This window comes from Orcinus orca, chromosome 6, assembly GCF_937001465.1.
Source record: "Orcinus orca chromosome 6, mOrcOrc1.1, whole genome shotgun sequence".
NCBI lineage: Eukaryota > Metazoa > Chordata > Mammalia > Artiodactyla > Delphinidae > Orcinus > Orcinus orca.
Window position 1 is genome coordinate 14,498,549 of NC_064564.1, and position 17,035 is coordinate 14,515,583.

The 17,035-nt window shown below is 54.5% G+C and overlaps 1 protein-coding gene across 5 annotated transcripts in view; it reads left to right on the top strand.

The window, feature by feature from the left end:
- KIF13B (kinesin family member 13B) overlaps positions 1-3,929 on the top strand; it is a 186,561-nt gene extending 182,632 nt beyond the window's left edge. For all 5 annotated transcript variants that reach the window (XM_033429842.2, XM_033429845.2, XM_012533320.3 and 2 more), the window contains one exon: positions 2,521-3,929. In XM_033429842.2, coding sequence (XP_033285733.2) covers positions 2,521-2,807 — 287 coding nt within the window. In that variant the 3' untranslated portion in view covers positions 2,808-3,929. The remainder of the gene's footprint in view (positions 1-2,520) is intronic.
- Positions 3,930-17,035: the final 13,106 nt, after the last annotated feature.

Sequence of the window (17,035 nt, forward strand, 5' to 3'; positions counted from 1 at the left end):
CGTGTCCCCTGCATCAGCAGGCAGACTCTCAACCACTGCGCCACCAGGGAAGCCCCCCAATTTTTTTTTTTTAAATTGAGGTATAGTTGATTTACAGTATTAGCTTCTAGTGTATGGCATAGTGATTCAAAATTTATATAGATTGCACTCCATTTAAAGTTATTATAAAACACTGGCTGTATTCCCTGTACCGTATAATATGTCCTTGTAGCCTATTTATTTTATACATAGTGGTCTGCACCTCTTAACCCCCTACCCCTGTCTTGCTCCTCCTGCTTTCCCTCTCTCCGGCTGGTAACCATTAGTTTGTTCTCTATATTTGTGAGTCTGCTTCTGTTTTGTTATATTCATTCATTTGCTTTGTTTTTTAGATTCCACATGTAAGTGATAACATACATTATTTGTCTTTCTCTGACTTACTTCACTTAGCATAATTCCCTCTAGGTTCATCCATGTTGTAGCAAATGGCCTGCGGATTCTTTTTGATTTAAACAGCTTTATTGTGATGCAATTTACATACCAAAAAATCCACCTGTTTAAAGTGTACAATTCAGTGGTTCTTAGTATATTTCCAGAGTTGTACACCCTAATTTTAGAATGGGTTTATCACCCCAAAAAGAAGCTGCATGTCAGTTAGCAAGACACTACCCACCCCCCCAAGACCCAGGTAACCATTGATCTACTTTTTTGCCTAAGTTGATATAAAAGGTCCTGATCTGGACTTTCACATAAATGGAGCCATAAATACCCGGCCTCTTGTGACTATTTCACTCTCCGAGTTTCCCGGGCTTAGCCAGTTGTGGTCTGTGTCAGCACTTCATTCCTTTTTGTGGCCGATACTGTCCCACTGTAGGGATGCCCCACGCATTCGTTGTTCATCCACTTGTCAGTTGATGGACGTTTGGGTTGCTTCCACTTTTTGGCCGTTGTGAGTAAGGCTGCGGGGAACACTTGTGTGTTAAGTTTTTGCATGGACACACTCATTTCTCTTGAGGAGATATGGCGGGGAGTTCACTCTGTGTCTAGCACGCTGAGCTCGGCTGGCCTGATTGCCTTTCTCCCTCCCACCAGCGTGTCCCAGGGTGGGGCAGCTGCTCCCTGAGCTGAGGCTTGGAGGCTGTGGAGATGGGTTTTAGCAGAGCTTGTGTGGCCTGCTGGGTGTCGCCAGTGAGGAGCTGTCCTTTGGTCCAGCAGAGTTAGGGTTGCAGGAGGGGCCTCAGTGAACCCCAGGCCACAGTGACTGTCTCTCAGCCCCTAGGCTCAGCTGTGAAATCACTGTCTTTAAAAATAATTTTGGCCAAGAATGTCATAAAATGGAAGAGGTAGAAGACTAGTGCAGCACAGGTTGGAATATTTTTTAAATTCCATTTCTGCTGAAATGCAAAGGGGAATTGGGAAAGACATTTTTATCTGTAATTGAGCTCAAGAATTAAAGGGGGATTAGCGAACAGACGAATTCATCCAGCAAATAAATACTAAGCACCTACCGCGTTCCAGTCCCTGTCCTGGATTTTGAGGACACCTTGGTGAGCAAAACCAAGTTCTGGTTTCCCTGGACTTACATTTTAGAGGGAAGAGAATTGCCAAGTAAACAAACAAAATGTGATAGTAGTGAGTGCTATGAGGAGAGCAGGGGAGAGCACGTGCTCCCGAGGAACCAGGGTTCTGGCAGGAGGGGCACTGGGCGTGCGGGGTGGATGCCCGGTAGAGAAGAGCAGTCAGAGGGCCACCTCGGGCTGGACACGCAGCCAAGAGGCAGCAGGGTTCTCGGAGGGCAGGCTGGGTGGGCGAGCCCCCAAGGGACAGGGCAGGGCCACACACAGGCCCCCGCCTTCGAGGGGGAGGCAGGAAGGGAGAGCGAGAGGTCACCTGTGAGATACATCGAGAGGCGGACCGAGTGACTCCTGCTGACCTTGAGAGGAGCTGGTGGAGGGTGGGCCTGTTTGAGAGGGAGGAAGAGAGGAGGCAGGCTGCGGGGTGCAGGCAGTGAGTGTGGACAGTTCATGAGTGCTTTGCTGCAGAGATCACGTCCCCCAGCAACCCATCACCATGGGCTGCGGACACTGAGGGATCAGCTCCCCCCAACCCCCCCCCCCAGTGCTGACCTTCACCTTAAAGCATTTTTTGTTTGCTTTTACCAAGGAGGCATCTTCTCCCCATCTTGACACACCAGGCGTGACATCTCACTAGCTACAGTTTGGTAATTTGCCAGTTTCCATCTAATAGATTTAGGGAAAATAATCGTTCCACTCACGACATCCATCCTAGGTTTGCGTCTTGACTGTCCAGACTTGACAGCGGTTGGTGCCGAGGGCGGGGCGAGTGGGCGTCAGAAGTGACAGGCCCTGGCCGTGCCGGAGGCCACCGGGATCTGTCCGCAGTGACCACCTCTGCTGCTCGGGAGGCACTGCCCCGGCCCCGCTCCTTCAGCGGGGACCGGCTGCGCGGGCCTCGGAGCACAGGGGTCCCACGGGCCGGGGAGCCACCTCCACGTCTTCCTTCCTTTCTTCCTTCCCGCAGGTAAGAACGATGGCTCCATCGGCGGGAAGCAGTACTTCAAGTGCAACCCCGGCTACGGGCTGCTGGTGAGGCCGGGCCGCGTGCGCAGGGCGGCGTGCGCGGGGCGGCGGCGCAGCGCGGGGCTCCGGCCGCAAGGCGCCCCCGAGACCCGTAGGAGCGGCGCGCTCTCTGGCTCTGCCACCAACCTGGCCTCGCTGACGGCGGCGCTGGCCAAGGCCGAGGGCGCGGCGGGGCGGGCCGAGCGCGCCCCCGGGAACCCGGAGAACCGCAAGTCCTGGGCCAGCTAAGCGGCGGGGTGGCCGCCTCCCGTCCTTCCTGGGCGACGGACAGAGGGCGCGGGGCCCCTCCGAGCCTTTGCGGGGACAGTCCCGGGCAGGCCCTCTAGCCCCTCTCCGTGGGGACAGGCCGGGAATGCTTTCTGCACGTCGCGGGGCTGGTGACCTCTCCCTGTTTCTCCCTCTCCCCAGAGAGTGAGGCTGCGTCGCAGCTGGGCCGAGGGTGGATGGTTCTAGGAGCCCAGCGTGGTCCCAGATTGTGGAGAGCAGGGTTCCGCCGTCTTCCTGGGCCTGGGGCCGCTGCGACTGCGGCCAATGTTGCTCTTTTTTCTGTGGTGACGCCGTTAACCTCTTAATTTAAAGCATAACCGTTACTCGTGCCTTTCCCTCGCGTGGAGGCGGCGCCCCGCACCCCCGTAGCCCCCAGCACCTCTCCCCACCTCAGGTGCCTGGGGCCCTGGGCCTGCCCCCTCCCGCCTTTCCCTCTTCCTTTCCACGGGGTTTCTTAGAGGTTTCTTTGTGGGTGTTTTAGGGTCTTTATACCCAGAAAGTTTTTTCTCTTTGCCATTTATTCCCTTAACAGAGTTCTTGGCATATATTTATTATATTTATTTTTTCAAAATCCGAAATTGTTCGCGAGCCACAATCATTCTCCCGATGTGAGTGCCCAGGGCCTGCCTTACGCTGCCCGCCTCTGCAGCCACTTGGGAGCTGCCAGCCTCCTGCCTCTGGCGGGGGTTCCCGGAGGACGCTGCCCCTCCTTGTGTCCTTTATCGCAGATACACAAGTGGCCTTACTCTAAGCTGACAGTGAAAACCTGGAGACTTTTGTTGTGCTTCTGTGGCCAATGACAAAGTCGGTCAGAGGCATCGTGGCCTTGGTGCGGTTTTGGTCCTGGGAGGGTCCTTAGACCAGCTTAGCTCCGTGGCGGTTTTGTGCCTTGACGCCCGCCCAGCCTGGGGCTGCAGCCCGGTAGGCGGAGGGAGAGCTGCCCACCCCGCTGCCGGCGGGGTTTATCCCTGGGAGCCTCGCAGAGCCACGGGCGAGGCTGGCCCGGATGGTGCTGGGGACGGTGTGAATCATCCCAGAGCATCGCCTGGCCCCGCTGGGACAGCCCTGGTCCAGAGCCCTTTCTTCACCGGTGCCTTTGGTATTACCAGGGTGGTGGCCCAGTGACCTGGTGCCCCAGGTCTGTGGCGGGCCACCACTTGTACTCCTTCCTGTCCTCAGCTGGCATTCCGAGGAACACCTGCCGGGCGTGTCCCTGAATTAAGCGCTCCCAACTCTGTGCCAGCTCTTCTGCGTAAGCTCCTTGCCAGCACGGAAGCTCTCCTTTCAGGCCTGTTTTCAGTGCGATGCTAGCACCACCCGCTCCCTGGGAGGGCGGCTCTCGCTCCCAGAGCCTCAGGTGACCTGCCTGGTGGGGCAGAAAGTCCGCACCAGGCGCACTGGAGAGAAGACGCCATAGAAATGGAAGGTGGCTTTGGTGTTTGTGACCCTCATTTACGGAGCCAAGTACTTGCTGGGGCCCATCTGCCCTGTGACAGGCGTCGCAACCTCACAGAACGGGCTTGGGACGGTCGGTCAGGGGATGTGAAGGGTCGGGCTCTTTTCGTTGTCGGTTGAGTTGAAGTGGAAGAGGTGACAGCCCCAGTCACTGCCCTGAGCAGGTTTTTGGCCGGAGCTCACGGGCCGGGAGGAGCCCTGTTGTCTGGAGAGGCCTCAGGCGCCCTTCCCCTTCTCCCGGCCTCCCCGACGCCTCCTCCCGGGGCCTGCTTTTCAAACGTCCCCAGTTCCGCCTGCCTGAGAGTGTCCCACCAGCCCTGCCCAGCATCTCTGCCCCCAGGGAAGCAGCGTTTCCTTAGAGCCCTTGACCTCGTGCTGCCGGGACTGGGGGCGGTGGCCAGAGCCCGTTGTGTGCAGAGGTGGTGCTTTCTCCAGGGAGGAAAGCACTGTCGCTGCTCTAGAGTCTGTAGCTCCCAGCTTGCCTGGGGTTTTCTCAGAATGAATCGTGTTTGGGCCTGTGCTGGTGGCGTTAGAGAGGCCACGTCGTCCCATCGGCGTTCCTGGTAAGCTGTTCCTGCGGCCAGAGAGCAACACGCGGGCTGCCCTGGGCATCCTCATCTGTCAGCACTGCTGGCAGAAGGCAGCTGCTGGCCTGGCTCTCCTGACCCAGCTCTGGGCCCTGGTTGGCCCGGGACCCTCGAGGGCAGTGAGGCGGCCCCTGGAAGAGCAGAGCAGGGCGTGGGGGCCATGCTGGGTCCTCGCAGGGGTATGGGGCCAGCAGTCCCGACCCCCGCCCTCTGGCTCCATGACCCACACGTCCCTTTGGGCCGCTGTGTTGGTGGATGGAGTGGGGCTCCGGGGACGCTCTCGGCCTCTCTCTTGCTGCCTCCGGCTTCCTGGGCGGCTCGGGGCGGGGGGTGGGGGTGGGTGGGTGCGGGGACCGTCCTGCTCCCAGGTGGTGAAGGAAGCCCGCCCTGCTTCTTGGCGCAGACTCCTGTTAGCTTGTGAATGGAAGAGCTGCGGTCCCTAAAGCCAGGAGCCGGGCAGTCCCCGCACCCTGAGTTATTGGGGGGAGGGGGGAGGGGGGAGGGAGGGACTCCCCCTTCCCTGCGTCTTCTGTCCTCGCCTTACTAACACGCAGACCTAATTTTAAATAAATGTCAGCATTAGGATCCCTGATGCGGTTCTTAGCAGGTCAGGCTCCGGGATTTAGTAAGACAGCAGGAGCGGCAGCTGCGTGGCGCTGGGGAGGGACCGTCCGTCTGTGGCTCCCAGCCGCACGAGGACAGGTCAAGGCTGGGCGGGAGCCCTCCTGGCCTCTGCCTCCTGCTCTGTACACACACGGTCACCCAGCCCGGACCCCAGAGGACTGTGGGGGGCGGTGCGGGTGGCCGGCCAGCGGGTCAGGCCCCTGTGCTCGGTGAGCTGTGAGCGGGCCCCTTGCAGAGCCGGAAAGGCCTAGGAGGTGTTCAGACCCTTATCCCCCCTCCCCCCGACCCCGTTACTTCCTCCTCTTGGATTAAAGTTCCCCGTCTGTGAAACTGACCAGGAGGCCACGGGTACATATTTTCTCCGCTACAATGAGCCACTTGCCCGAGGCCTGCCTGCTCTCACACGCCGCCAGCTCCCAGGATCACCGCCCCGTCTGTCTGCCTGTCGCTCCTCAGATGGACAGACATCTCTCCGGGATGGGTTGTGCGCCTGAGACCCTTGACTGCACTGTCCCCGTTGTCCCCATGTGCACCCTTCTCGCGGAGGAATCCGTCATGCCTCCTGCGTGCTGCTGACTAATCGTGTTGGGAGAGTCTTGGAGCATCTCTGTGCGTGGAGTTCTGTAAATATGACGGGTTCACATAAAGGAGTGATTTTGTTTGGGAGACTGTATTGATTTGCTACACATGAAATGGGAGTTAAGAAAAATCCAAAGACTCTGTAATGAATTGTAAAGACTTAATGATTTGTACTGTATAATGAACTAAACCTCTTTAATTCTGTACCATATATGCCTTTCCGTCACATGACCAACAGCCTCTAAATAAAACCATTTGATCTCCTGCCTACGTCTGGGTCGTCTGGTTGCCTTCCTCTCCCCCACCCTGAGGCAGGGGTGTTTGGGCTCATTCCAGACTGTTCCACAGGCAGCTGTGACATGGTTCTGAGTGATCAGCGTGGGGCTTTTCAGGACTGAGACTAGAAGAGAGAGGTTCAGGGCAGCAGCAGGTCCGCTGAGCACACCTCCACAGCCCAGCGCTCCTTGTGATTTGGTTCCGTGGCCAGTGGGTTGAGACCTTTTTCAGGAGCCAAGGACCAACAGAAACTTTTTGATGGCCTTACATTCAAGGTAATCGGAGCTTCTGGGCTACCTAGCCGGGAGACCGCTTCTCTGGAACAGGGGTGTCCCAGCTCTCGCGCCTCAGCTCAGGGGTGTCCCAGCTCTCACGCCTCAGCTCCACCTCGACCTGCACGCTGGGCCCCCTGTCAGACGCTGCAGCTGGGGAACAGAGGACTTCTTTCCACTGCTGCACGGGTGAGTGGACCCTCGAAGGTTCTGCAACGAGGTGTTTGGGGGAGGAGGACAATGGATGTGCACACCGGCGGTCCAGTCCCCGCAGGCTGTGAAGCCCGATGGCATTTGTTGGGCCCTGCTTGCCCCTGAGGCCGACATCCTGAGGACGTGGCACCCAGCTGTAGCCCAGCGTGGGCTTGAACCAGCGCCGGGGAGAGAAGCAGCCCTCCCGAGATGGGCTGCACCATCCTGCTTATGGTCCAGGAGCCCAGCCCACAGCCGCAAGGACGCAGTCGGCCCAGTGCGCTGGTGGCCCTGCATCGGTGAATCACTCCGCCTGCGCCTGCTATAAAAGGTACTTGCAAACGTAGGGCTGCAGCCACGGGGAGGGCTGATTAGAGGTGGCCGCCAGTCAGAGCACGTCTTGGCTGGACTTGTTTGTATTCCTAAGTGCCCGAGACTTGTTCTCAGAGATAAGCACTGCCGAATAATGACAGAAATTTGGCAGCCAGGAGCTGTCCTGCTCTGAGGCAGGAGTCTCAGATTGATTTAGCTCCTAGGGTAAATCGTATTTTTCGAGCCGTTACTTACTGTCTTGCAACTCAATGAGATCTCCTTTGCACGAGGCTCAGACCCCAAAATGGGCGCTAGTGGGTATGTCACGTTTAGTTCGTTCACTCTCTCGCTACTGGGTCCCTCGGAACATGTGTGCGCAGTCCTGCACCGGGCCTGGTGTCGCTGGACAAGTCCCACGGTCGCAGAACCTCGAGCGTGGCGCCCACAAGAGGGGCTCCAGAGCTTTAGGGGTTGAGGAGGTGACCTCCAGGCAAGTGTGTTTGGAGGACTCGCAGACGAGGCGCGGGGGTGGTGGTGCTCTGGGGGCAGGTGGGCCCTGAAGGACAGAACCAGAAGGAGCAGTTCTGGCCCCAGTAGAGGGGCACGGGGCGGGGGGGGGGATGGTCCTCGGCATCCCCATCCCCCGAAAACCCGCCCATCTACGTTGGCAACTTAGGGTTTGAGGGCAGCTTAAAGTTTTGCAGAGTCTTTTCTAGTTATGCATAATGAGAAAACAGACTGCGTCTCTGAGAAGGGGTCGTTGAACCTATCCTAGCCTGTCGGGTGAAAGGGGAGCTTTGGCACCCGATCCTTCAGTCCTGCTCAAGAATTTGCTCCCAACCATTGGACGCCTTACACAAATTACAAAGCTTCAGCTTTCTTGCATATTGTGTTTTTACTGCTAAAGGTGAAGCCCCAGGAAGGATGGCTCGTCTAGGAAAATGAGGTGCTCGGGGCATGGCCTGAGGTGGGAGTTCACGGCTCAGCAAAGTCCAAGGGTGTGGTCCTCGTGGAAGAGAAGCTTCCAGCATCCCAGTGGTTTTAGGATGTGGGAGGATGGTGCCTGTAGTGAGGGGATCACGGGCGGGGAAGCTACGCGAAGAGATGGCTTCTCCCGGGGGATTCGGGGCAGATATGAAGGGAGCACAGGCTGGAGGAGAAGGGGCCGGATTCACGGCTGACGTTCCCTCAACCAGGAAGTGCTTGATTGTCCCCTTAACCCCTTTCAAGTGTCCTCGGGTCTCTGGGGCACCAGTCCGTTTTCAAAGCATGAAGGGACAGATGCTCAGAACAGAAGTGGCAGGGCACTTCCCAAATGACTGTCCTTACTCAAAGAAATCCCGACCAGTCTTCGTTCAGTTATACATTTTATTCTCTAATAGGTACAATACTAAAATAAACACAAATTAAAAAAAAGTTTTATTAAAACAAAACTGTACAAAAAAGCAGTATACTACATTTTAATTACAGAACAGTCTACTGTCCAAAAGGCACTAATCCAGAATAGGAGATACAATGATACAGGACTCATTGGAACTATTTTAATCAATACAATAGAGCACTTGTTTCTTTGACCATTTACATCTAGAAACAAGGGCTGTTTGCTACAGTCATTACACAATGTTATAAATATGAGTCCCACAGGTGAAGGTGCAGTATCGCTCTCCCTAGAGAAGGTTCACGTCACGAGGGACTGTCTTGGGGCTGAGAGGTGGGTGGGCAGCAGAGGCAGTCCCAGGCCAAGGCCTCTGGACGCCTTTGTGGTGGGAGGGCCGGCTGTCCTGGGCACGCGGAGCTTGTCCTCCGGCCCGGCCTGTCCGATGGGCGGTTTCTGGCCATTGCTGGCAGCCACGCTACCCCCTCTTGGGTGTTAGCACCGGCGGAAGGTGGGTTCTGAGACCCTCCAGGTTAACTGGGGCTGGAGGCCTGGGGGATGAAGCGCCAGCAGCTCGGCAGAGGGGAGGCGTTTTGTAACCTGATCTGAAAAAAGGCAGCGACTACTTGGAAGAGGGGCGGGGAGCTCAGGGCCGGTGAGCAGGGCAGCACTGCCAGGCACAGCCCCCTGCTGCTTTCCGGGCAGGCTTCTGGCCCAGAGATGAGAGGCCCTGTCCCTCACTTCCAAGAGGTCCCACGTCCCCTCCCAGTGGCTGGTGGGGCGTCTGCGTTAGCTCTGACAGTCTGTTTGTTTGGAAGCTGATGTCTAGAAACGGGATTTTTGCTTCCCTGCGCCCTCCCTCAGCCCCACCTTAGGGCCTCGAGTGGCTCCCAGGCAGCCTGGGCCACTGTCCCGTGTTCAGTGGCCAGGACAACTCTCTCCACCCCACATTTCATTCTCTCATGGACTCTGCCCCTAAGGAAGAGAGATACTGCAGCTTTCCAAACAGTGTCATTACACGTAAGACGAAGACAGGCGTCTGATGTTAACAAAAATAAGTAACAAAGAAATAGGATTAAACCAAATCTCTTCTCACAGCATCCTATACTACATCCTCCTTCTGCTTAGCAGAAAATTGTACGTACACAAAAATACAAATACACAATTTTGTAGAACAGTCTGATTTTAATATATTTATATATATTTATATTTATACGAGTGGCAGGTTAGTTCATTATATAGAGCTTTTTGCACTTTTGGCTCATATGCAACAAGGCTTATAAATTCAGCTTTAGCTTTCATTCAGGTTTTATAGCTTTTGAACAAGTGTTTTCACATTTAAAGCAGCATCCAATTTGCACTAGGAGTTTGTGGTGATAGAGGAAAAGATGGGGTCAGGAGGTTACTGACAGGAAGGCGGGCTGGGGCCGGGGCAGATAATACATTCCAGTGTGTGTGGCGACGTCGGAAGGATTGCTGTGGGACAGAGTTGACCATGATGACCCCTTGAGGTAGACTGAACACCTTACAGCAGACTCAGACACAGGTGTGACTCCCCTCAGGGACACATGGTGCACAAGATGGGGACAGAGACCCGGAGACACCAAAGGAAAACACAAAGACTAAGACACGACGGCGAAGGCAGGGGGAACGCTCTGCCCCGACCCCCCCTCCCCCGCCTGCCCGCAGGGGCCCCACTCAGCCCGTCGCAGGTACTCCAGTATTTGGAGGATGCTAAAGACTTTCCAGCAGACCCGAGGCACCCCTGGCATCTGATCAAATGACCCCCGTCAACTCGCCTTACACCTTAAACTCGCTGCACCAGCGAGTTCCCACCCTACGACGGACGCCCAGGGAGACGGAGCCGCGTGGGGTTCCGCGGCGGGAACCATCCCCCAGCGCCCCCGGTCCAGGTGAGCCCCCGGTCCAGGTGATCGGAGAGAAGCCCGCCTCTCCTCTCCTCTCCCCTCCTCCAGTTCAGCCTCGCGCCAACCTCGCTCACACTCTTCAACTACAACACGGGGAGCCAACAAGCGCCGTGGAACCTGTGGCCCGGCGCCTGGAGCGCCGAGGGTCTGCTCGGGGCTCAGCTCACGGGGGCAGCAGCTCCACGGCAGCCTCACAGGCCACCTCCACGGCGGTGCTCGCCCACCCCATCGCTTCCATCTACCGCCCCCACCCAGCTCAGTCCCTGTGGCAAACGCCGTACATGTTAAGTGGGAATGCCCAGTGTATGGGTCACTCCACTGTCCGAACAAAAATGCTGGATTCATAATGAAAATAAAGTGCCTGGGTATGGATTGTTCCATTCTGCAAAACCCTTCTAACTCACCAGCCAGTCATCCGAGCGCTGCTGGGTGCCACGATGTCAACAGTGCGGCCACAGAAGAACCCTCCTCATCCGCCCACCACGTGATCAAGGCCCCGACTTTAGGTCAGACTTAAAGTACTTTAAAAAAGAAGCAAACAAATAATCTCACACTCGTTTTCAAAGATGCACTTCTGATCTTGTTTCACCCCCTACCGGTGACGGCCTTTCTGATCCCTCAAATCCAGGAAGAGAGGACGAGGACAGGCAGCCAGGGTTCAGTGACCGATGACGGCAAATGAATAATCCTGTTTATAGCTCTGATTGACTCTTTACCTCTTGGGTCTGGACGCACCTTCTGGCGGCTGTCAGAGACGCCCGGGCTTCTGCTCCGAGGCTGTCTCGCTCTCCCGCTTGCTCGTTCGGCAGCTGCGGACTTCGCTAAGCAGGCTCCTACACAGTCTCTGGGACCAGGACCGGGGCCCCGTCCACAGAAACGCCCGTGAAGCAGCAGCACAGGGGAGAGCGACAGCCCGCGTGCTCACCCCTGCAGTTGTTCTGCCTGCGGAACCCGGGGACCCTGGTGAGGGGCAGCCACCGTGGCCACCCACCCCAAGGGCCAGGGGCAGGGTTGGGGAGGGAGGGCAGGGCACAGGCCGACTCTGGCGGGTCCCAGAGGTCTGTAACTTGTGTAGGCACTTAAAAAACAGAAAGAGAAATTCATCCTCGGAAGGTGCTGCATACCCAGCGTGACCACGGCCTTGGGAGGGAGGGGAGCCCACGGGGGATCAGAGAAGGCTGTGGGCTCTTCCAGGGGAGGCGGCTGTGATGCTCTCGGCATCTTCTGGCGGGGACAGTGGCCCCCCTTGCGGCCTGGGTGAACCGGCAGAGGCCTCTGTCCTTCTAGCTTGGGCAGAGCAGGAGGGACAGATGGGGCGGAGAGCACGCGCGGGGTGCCCGGGTGGCCGGCTCTAGGCTCGCAGCCGCTGGGCTGGGGGTGAGGCTCGGGCTGCACGGACTCGCTTCCTACCGTCAGTGCGAGAGAAACTACGAGGAAGAGAAGAGGCCCCTGTGAGAGGAGGGTTCTGGGAACCGAGCGCAATCAAGAGCAGCCCTGCCAGAGCTGCCAGTGCAGGCAGAGAGCTCTTGCCCCGCCCCCAGTACCTTTGGTTTCTGTTCGTGGTGCCCATTTTCAGAGATGAATGATTAAGGGGTTCACTGACTAACAATACTGAATGTGGTTTCCAAGGTAAATGATAACTAACGATAATGCTCCTGGCAGGAGCCCGCAGCCCAGCTCCCTCACCTTCATTCGGTCCACTCCTAACGTACGTACTGCCCTGCCCCCCGTGGCATAAAAACAAGAGTTCAGGGTAATATCACTAGAGTGGCTGCTGTGTACATTAATACAGCACTAATGCCGTTCTCTTTCCAGTTTAATAGCTTCAGTGAATGATGAAGTGGAAGGATAAGCGTCACAACTTCATGCTGGGCTCTTAGTTCCAGTAAAGCAAAAGGAGAGGTTTCCGTGCTCAAAGGAAGCCAGAAATCAGACTGAGATTAGACCTGACCTGGAGGGAGTGGGAAGTTATGAAGAGAACAGGTGTCCTGGGGCCAGCTCTGCGTGCACACTGGCTGGTGAGTCACGTGCGCCTTCCTCAGGAAGAGCCCACACCTCCCTTCTGAAGTTTCCCCCAGCTGCCACCAGAGATTCCAAATCGGGATCAGCACCTCAGTGGAAAGCACACGTGCCTTCTTCCCTTCCCTTTAAGGGTGGGTTTATTTGGTGGGGTGAGCGGAGTGGATAACCAAAACCCCCCACGAGCCGGCTAATGAAACAAGGTGCCTATTACAAGGGCCACCAATCCCCAGTGGTCAACATGGGGACCCTCTCCGAGGGCCACTCCCAGCGAGGCCTTGCTCCTGGGGCGGTTCCCGTTCTTGGGCTTCAAGGATGCTTAGGGCACGACTAAGCGGTCGGAAGAGAGAGAAGCGACAGAGCCGGCCCCTGCAGAACCACCTATTGAGAGGTAAAGAGCTGGAGAATGGGAGGGAGGCGCATGGATTTTAGTTAGCTGAGTCCTCAGGTCAGCTTAGAGCCCGTGTCCCTGACAACAGTCACTGAGCCGCCACACCAGCCCCAAGGCAGCTCGCCCCTGAGCTGGACTGTGGTTACCAGAAAGTTCTTACGCCGAGCCAGAGAGCCCACGGCAGGGCAGACACTGATCCAACACTGGCATTCCAGAGCCTCCAATCTCCAAAGCACTGGCCCAGCCCCACCGCCTCTCGTGATTGTGACGGAAGGGACAGTGGACTGAGTTGGAATGGCTTAGCGAAACTTCCAAACACAGGCACTGAAAAAATGCTCCAAGAGCTGAATAGAGAGAGAACAGGAAGAGTGAGCTTTTAATATTCTCTGCTTCCACTTAGAGCACCTACCCCCAAGCAATGCTAGGATATTCGAGTTCTCCTCAGAACTCAGACTGTGACAGCCAAGATCTTCCATCCCAGCAAAAGGCAAGACCTTCCCATTCACCTCCTAGAGGCGGAGATGGGGACAGGGGACTTGAAACAAGAGGTTTTGCATCACAACAGCCAAGCCTCACTGCGTTCACTGCGTTTCTGTAACCATGAGTAACAGGAGAAAGGCCAAGGAGGAAGGATGCCCTGGTGTCTAGATCATCACAGTGACACTGGTCCAGTGTCGGCACAGAAATGATGGCGGGGCAACAGTGCACCAGGGGGGAATCACCCGGCAATGCCCAAGAGAAAAAGGAACAGGTTAAGTACAGAGATTTCACTCAGCAGGGCCAGGCAGACATCCTGTTAATGTTCTACCAGGATGAGAGAAGTGACTGGAGATTTTACTTGACTTCATTTAGGGGGTACTGCTCAGTATGGTCTGTGAATCTTCAAGAATCAATGAGACAGTGAAAACAGCACAGTGCTGGGCACAAAGGACAAGCTAGCAAGTGTCAGCGGCTACTTCGAGCTTCGAATGCTTGGGAGGTATGATGATTTAGAATGACGGCATCTTTACTCTGGTTACTTCTGGTGTTTTCTTCCAAAAAAATACATATTTCAGGGGTAAGCACTACCTGTATTTTCACTGATTTTGGTAAGCTGGCTTTATTTTCTTTTTAGCGGGGCTGCGGGTGGTAAAGGAATATGTGGTGAACGGTTTTCTGAGTCACCAAAGTGGCCTGTGGAAACATCTGGGGAGGGAAATGTCTGGCCAACTCCAGTTCTTTTTATGTAGCACCATCCTTTAAGCAGCACATCTAATACTTTGATCCCTAAAGGAGTAGATTGTGTTTGAAGGTTTTAACTGCAGTGATAATTCTATTTTCTTTGAATGTAAGCAGATAATCAGAATGTTCTGCTGGCTGGCTGAATGCATGTCTCACAAATCACAGAATTATACTCATCTAGTCAGTTTTCAGAATCGCTAATCTTAAGACAGATTCTCAATTCTAATGGAGATAGTTATCTTTCAGCAGTTGGGAAAATAAGAAAAGGGATGGGATACTGTAGTCTTCGGGGTCATAAATCCACAACCATTCCAGCTGTCAGATGACCAATAGGATCCCATAAAGAAGTCCCAATGACTGCACGTCTATCTTGAAAGCAGGTGGCGTGCAGGAGTCGGGGTTAAGTCACTTTTAGATCTTGTAGGAAAAGCAGCACTGAGTAAAAACCCTTTATGGCATTATTTTTCCTGTTCTAGCACAACTACTAGACATTTGATTGCAAGTATTTTGAGGGGGAAAAAAAAGAATCCCAAGGCAGAACCTTTATATCCAAATTCCGTGTGTGTGTGTGTGTGTGTGTGTGTGTGTGTGTGTGTGTGTGTGTGTGTGTGTGTGTGTGTGTGTGTGTGTGTGTACTGGGGGCTAAAGGGAGAGAACAGTTAGAAAGCAGCAGCCTACCTCAGCATTTTTATGAAACTGAAGTTTAATGTTTGGGTTAGGATTCCCTCTGATATGTGGAGAGGGGAGAAGATGGGTAAAAGGGTAAGCAGGAAAGTATGAACAAAAGCAAGAGCTGTATTTTTCTTTAGCGGCTGCCACCTGACCCTGGAGTGTCCAGGCCTGAACAAAGGCTCAGGGGCCAGGCTCACCAGCACAGCCAGGAACCTCAGGGACTGAAACGGCTTGTGAAGGGCCACTTGGCACTATGTTGGGTGCTGGTATTTGTGTAGACTCACTCTTGATCATATAACTGAACTGACGGGAAAAACCAAACAAGGCATATTCTAGAGAAAGGCTAGATAGTGACGCAGCAGCTCCCGTCCAGCCTGAGGCCTCAGGGTGAGAACACGGGCTTTGTGGGCAGGCCGTGTATGGTGTCAAGACAACATGGCGCTCCATGGGACAGGGTGGATGGAAAAGAAAAAAAAAGTGGGAGGGAGAGAACATGGATGTGGAAGGGCCAAGGGGGGGCAATCCCACTGACACAGCAGAACAATGGGGAAAACTCAGGGTAACCAAAGGCTGCTGACATGAGGAAGCTGGCAATTACCAGAGATGTGAGCAAACCTGGGTGAAATTCACACGTGTCCTTCTCCACCAGTAACGTTAGGACATTGCAAACAACAGTATTCCACTTATGCCGCATAGTTCTCTACAGACCATATGTTTTAGTTTATTCATCTGTGTTCGTGTCATGTCTTCTGCTCTAGCTCAGGAAAAGCCTATCTAACTCAAGTGTAAGCTCCTGTTTGAAAAACACTTCCTGATGGTGACGGCAATGGAAATATCAAGTGACCAAGGGAAAATGTGAATTCTAGGGAGCTCGTGAAGCAGGAAACATCAGGTAAGGCCGACACGCGACCCTGGCTGGTTGGCATGTGGGACAGAGTACTCTGGAGGCCTCATCAGTGGTTGACTCAGTTTGGGATTTTGACTGTAGTTTCTGCCATAGATGGAGCAGGTTGAAACTGGATGTGAGCGACAGGTTTCATGTGACTTAGTCTAATGGGGAGCAGTAATCAAAGGCTTCCATTCTGAAGCTGAAATAACTCCAATCCTTCTCTTTCACTTAGGAGAGGACGCGAACACTATGTCATTATTTTAGTTTACTGAGTTGCTGTTCCAAATGTTCTTGGGAGCATTAGTGCTAAAAGGGAACAGGGAATGGGAGATCTGCCATTTTCAATCACATAAAGGACGGAAATCCTTTTAATTATGACCATGCCAATCTACATCTTGCTGTTAAAACAGCTAATTACATGTCAGGAGGACACTCAGTCATTCAGAACAATTGTCGTTATATTTTTATATATTCATTCTGTGCCACCCCCCTCAATCGCCATGGTTACAATTTGAAAGGATTCAGGCAAACCTTCATTTGCTCACAGCACACCAACGTGAATCTGAGAGTTAATTATGACTGTATAGAGCCATTTTTATTTAAGGGAGAGAATGAAAATGGAGTCACGGGGGCCGGCGTCCCGAGGTGGTGTGAAGCGCCCGTGGAGCCGTGCACACTCGCCCGCGCCCAGGCCGGCTCACACGCCACTGCTGCCCCCGCACCCACCGGAGGGCACAGCGCTGCCATCCGGACGGAGGCAAGATGGCTCCCGTAACTGCCCAGGAAAAGGGATGTCAGGAGGGAAGCGCAAAGGCCCCCCGCAGAGGCGTCCTTCCGCTTGTTGTGCGGGAGCTGCGGCTAATGAGAGAACGGGTGTGAGACGTGTGTGGGAAACTGCAGGGTGTAAAAATGCTAGTTAGATTTTGCTTGAATGGAATGAACCAGATTTAGTTCTGCTCACTGCCTGGCCCCAGGTGTCAGGAGGAATGATAAAAATGAAGCCCAGGATAGGCGTACCTGGAATCCCAAGGCGCCTACCACATCCTCGAGGTCTTTGGGTGACAATAAGAAGGGGATGCAAGATCCCCGCGTGCAGCCAGATTTTCCCTCTCCTCCCTCCCATGTTTATTCCCCTCTTGATTAGAAAAGAAAACCATTGTTACAGGAAACTAGATTTCTCAAGATCGTTAGCTTTCCTTTTGCTGCTGTTTCTCATCCCCACTAAGGAAGAATAATGAAGCTGGTATGGAAACTTGGTCAATTTATAAGCTTCCAGCGATTAGTGAGTCAACCATCGACCCTCTAAGACGGCAAGAGTAGTAGCTTATCACTTTTAGCCTGTGAGAATTAAGAACAGCCTTTTGTATAACCTGTTTGTGAGAGGGGTTTCTGTGACT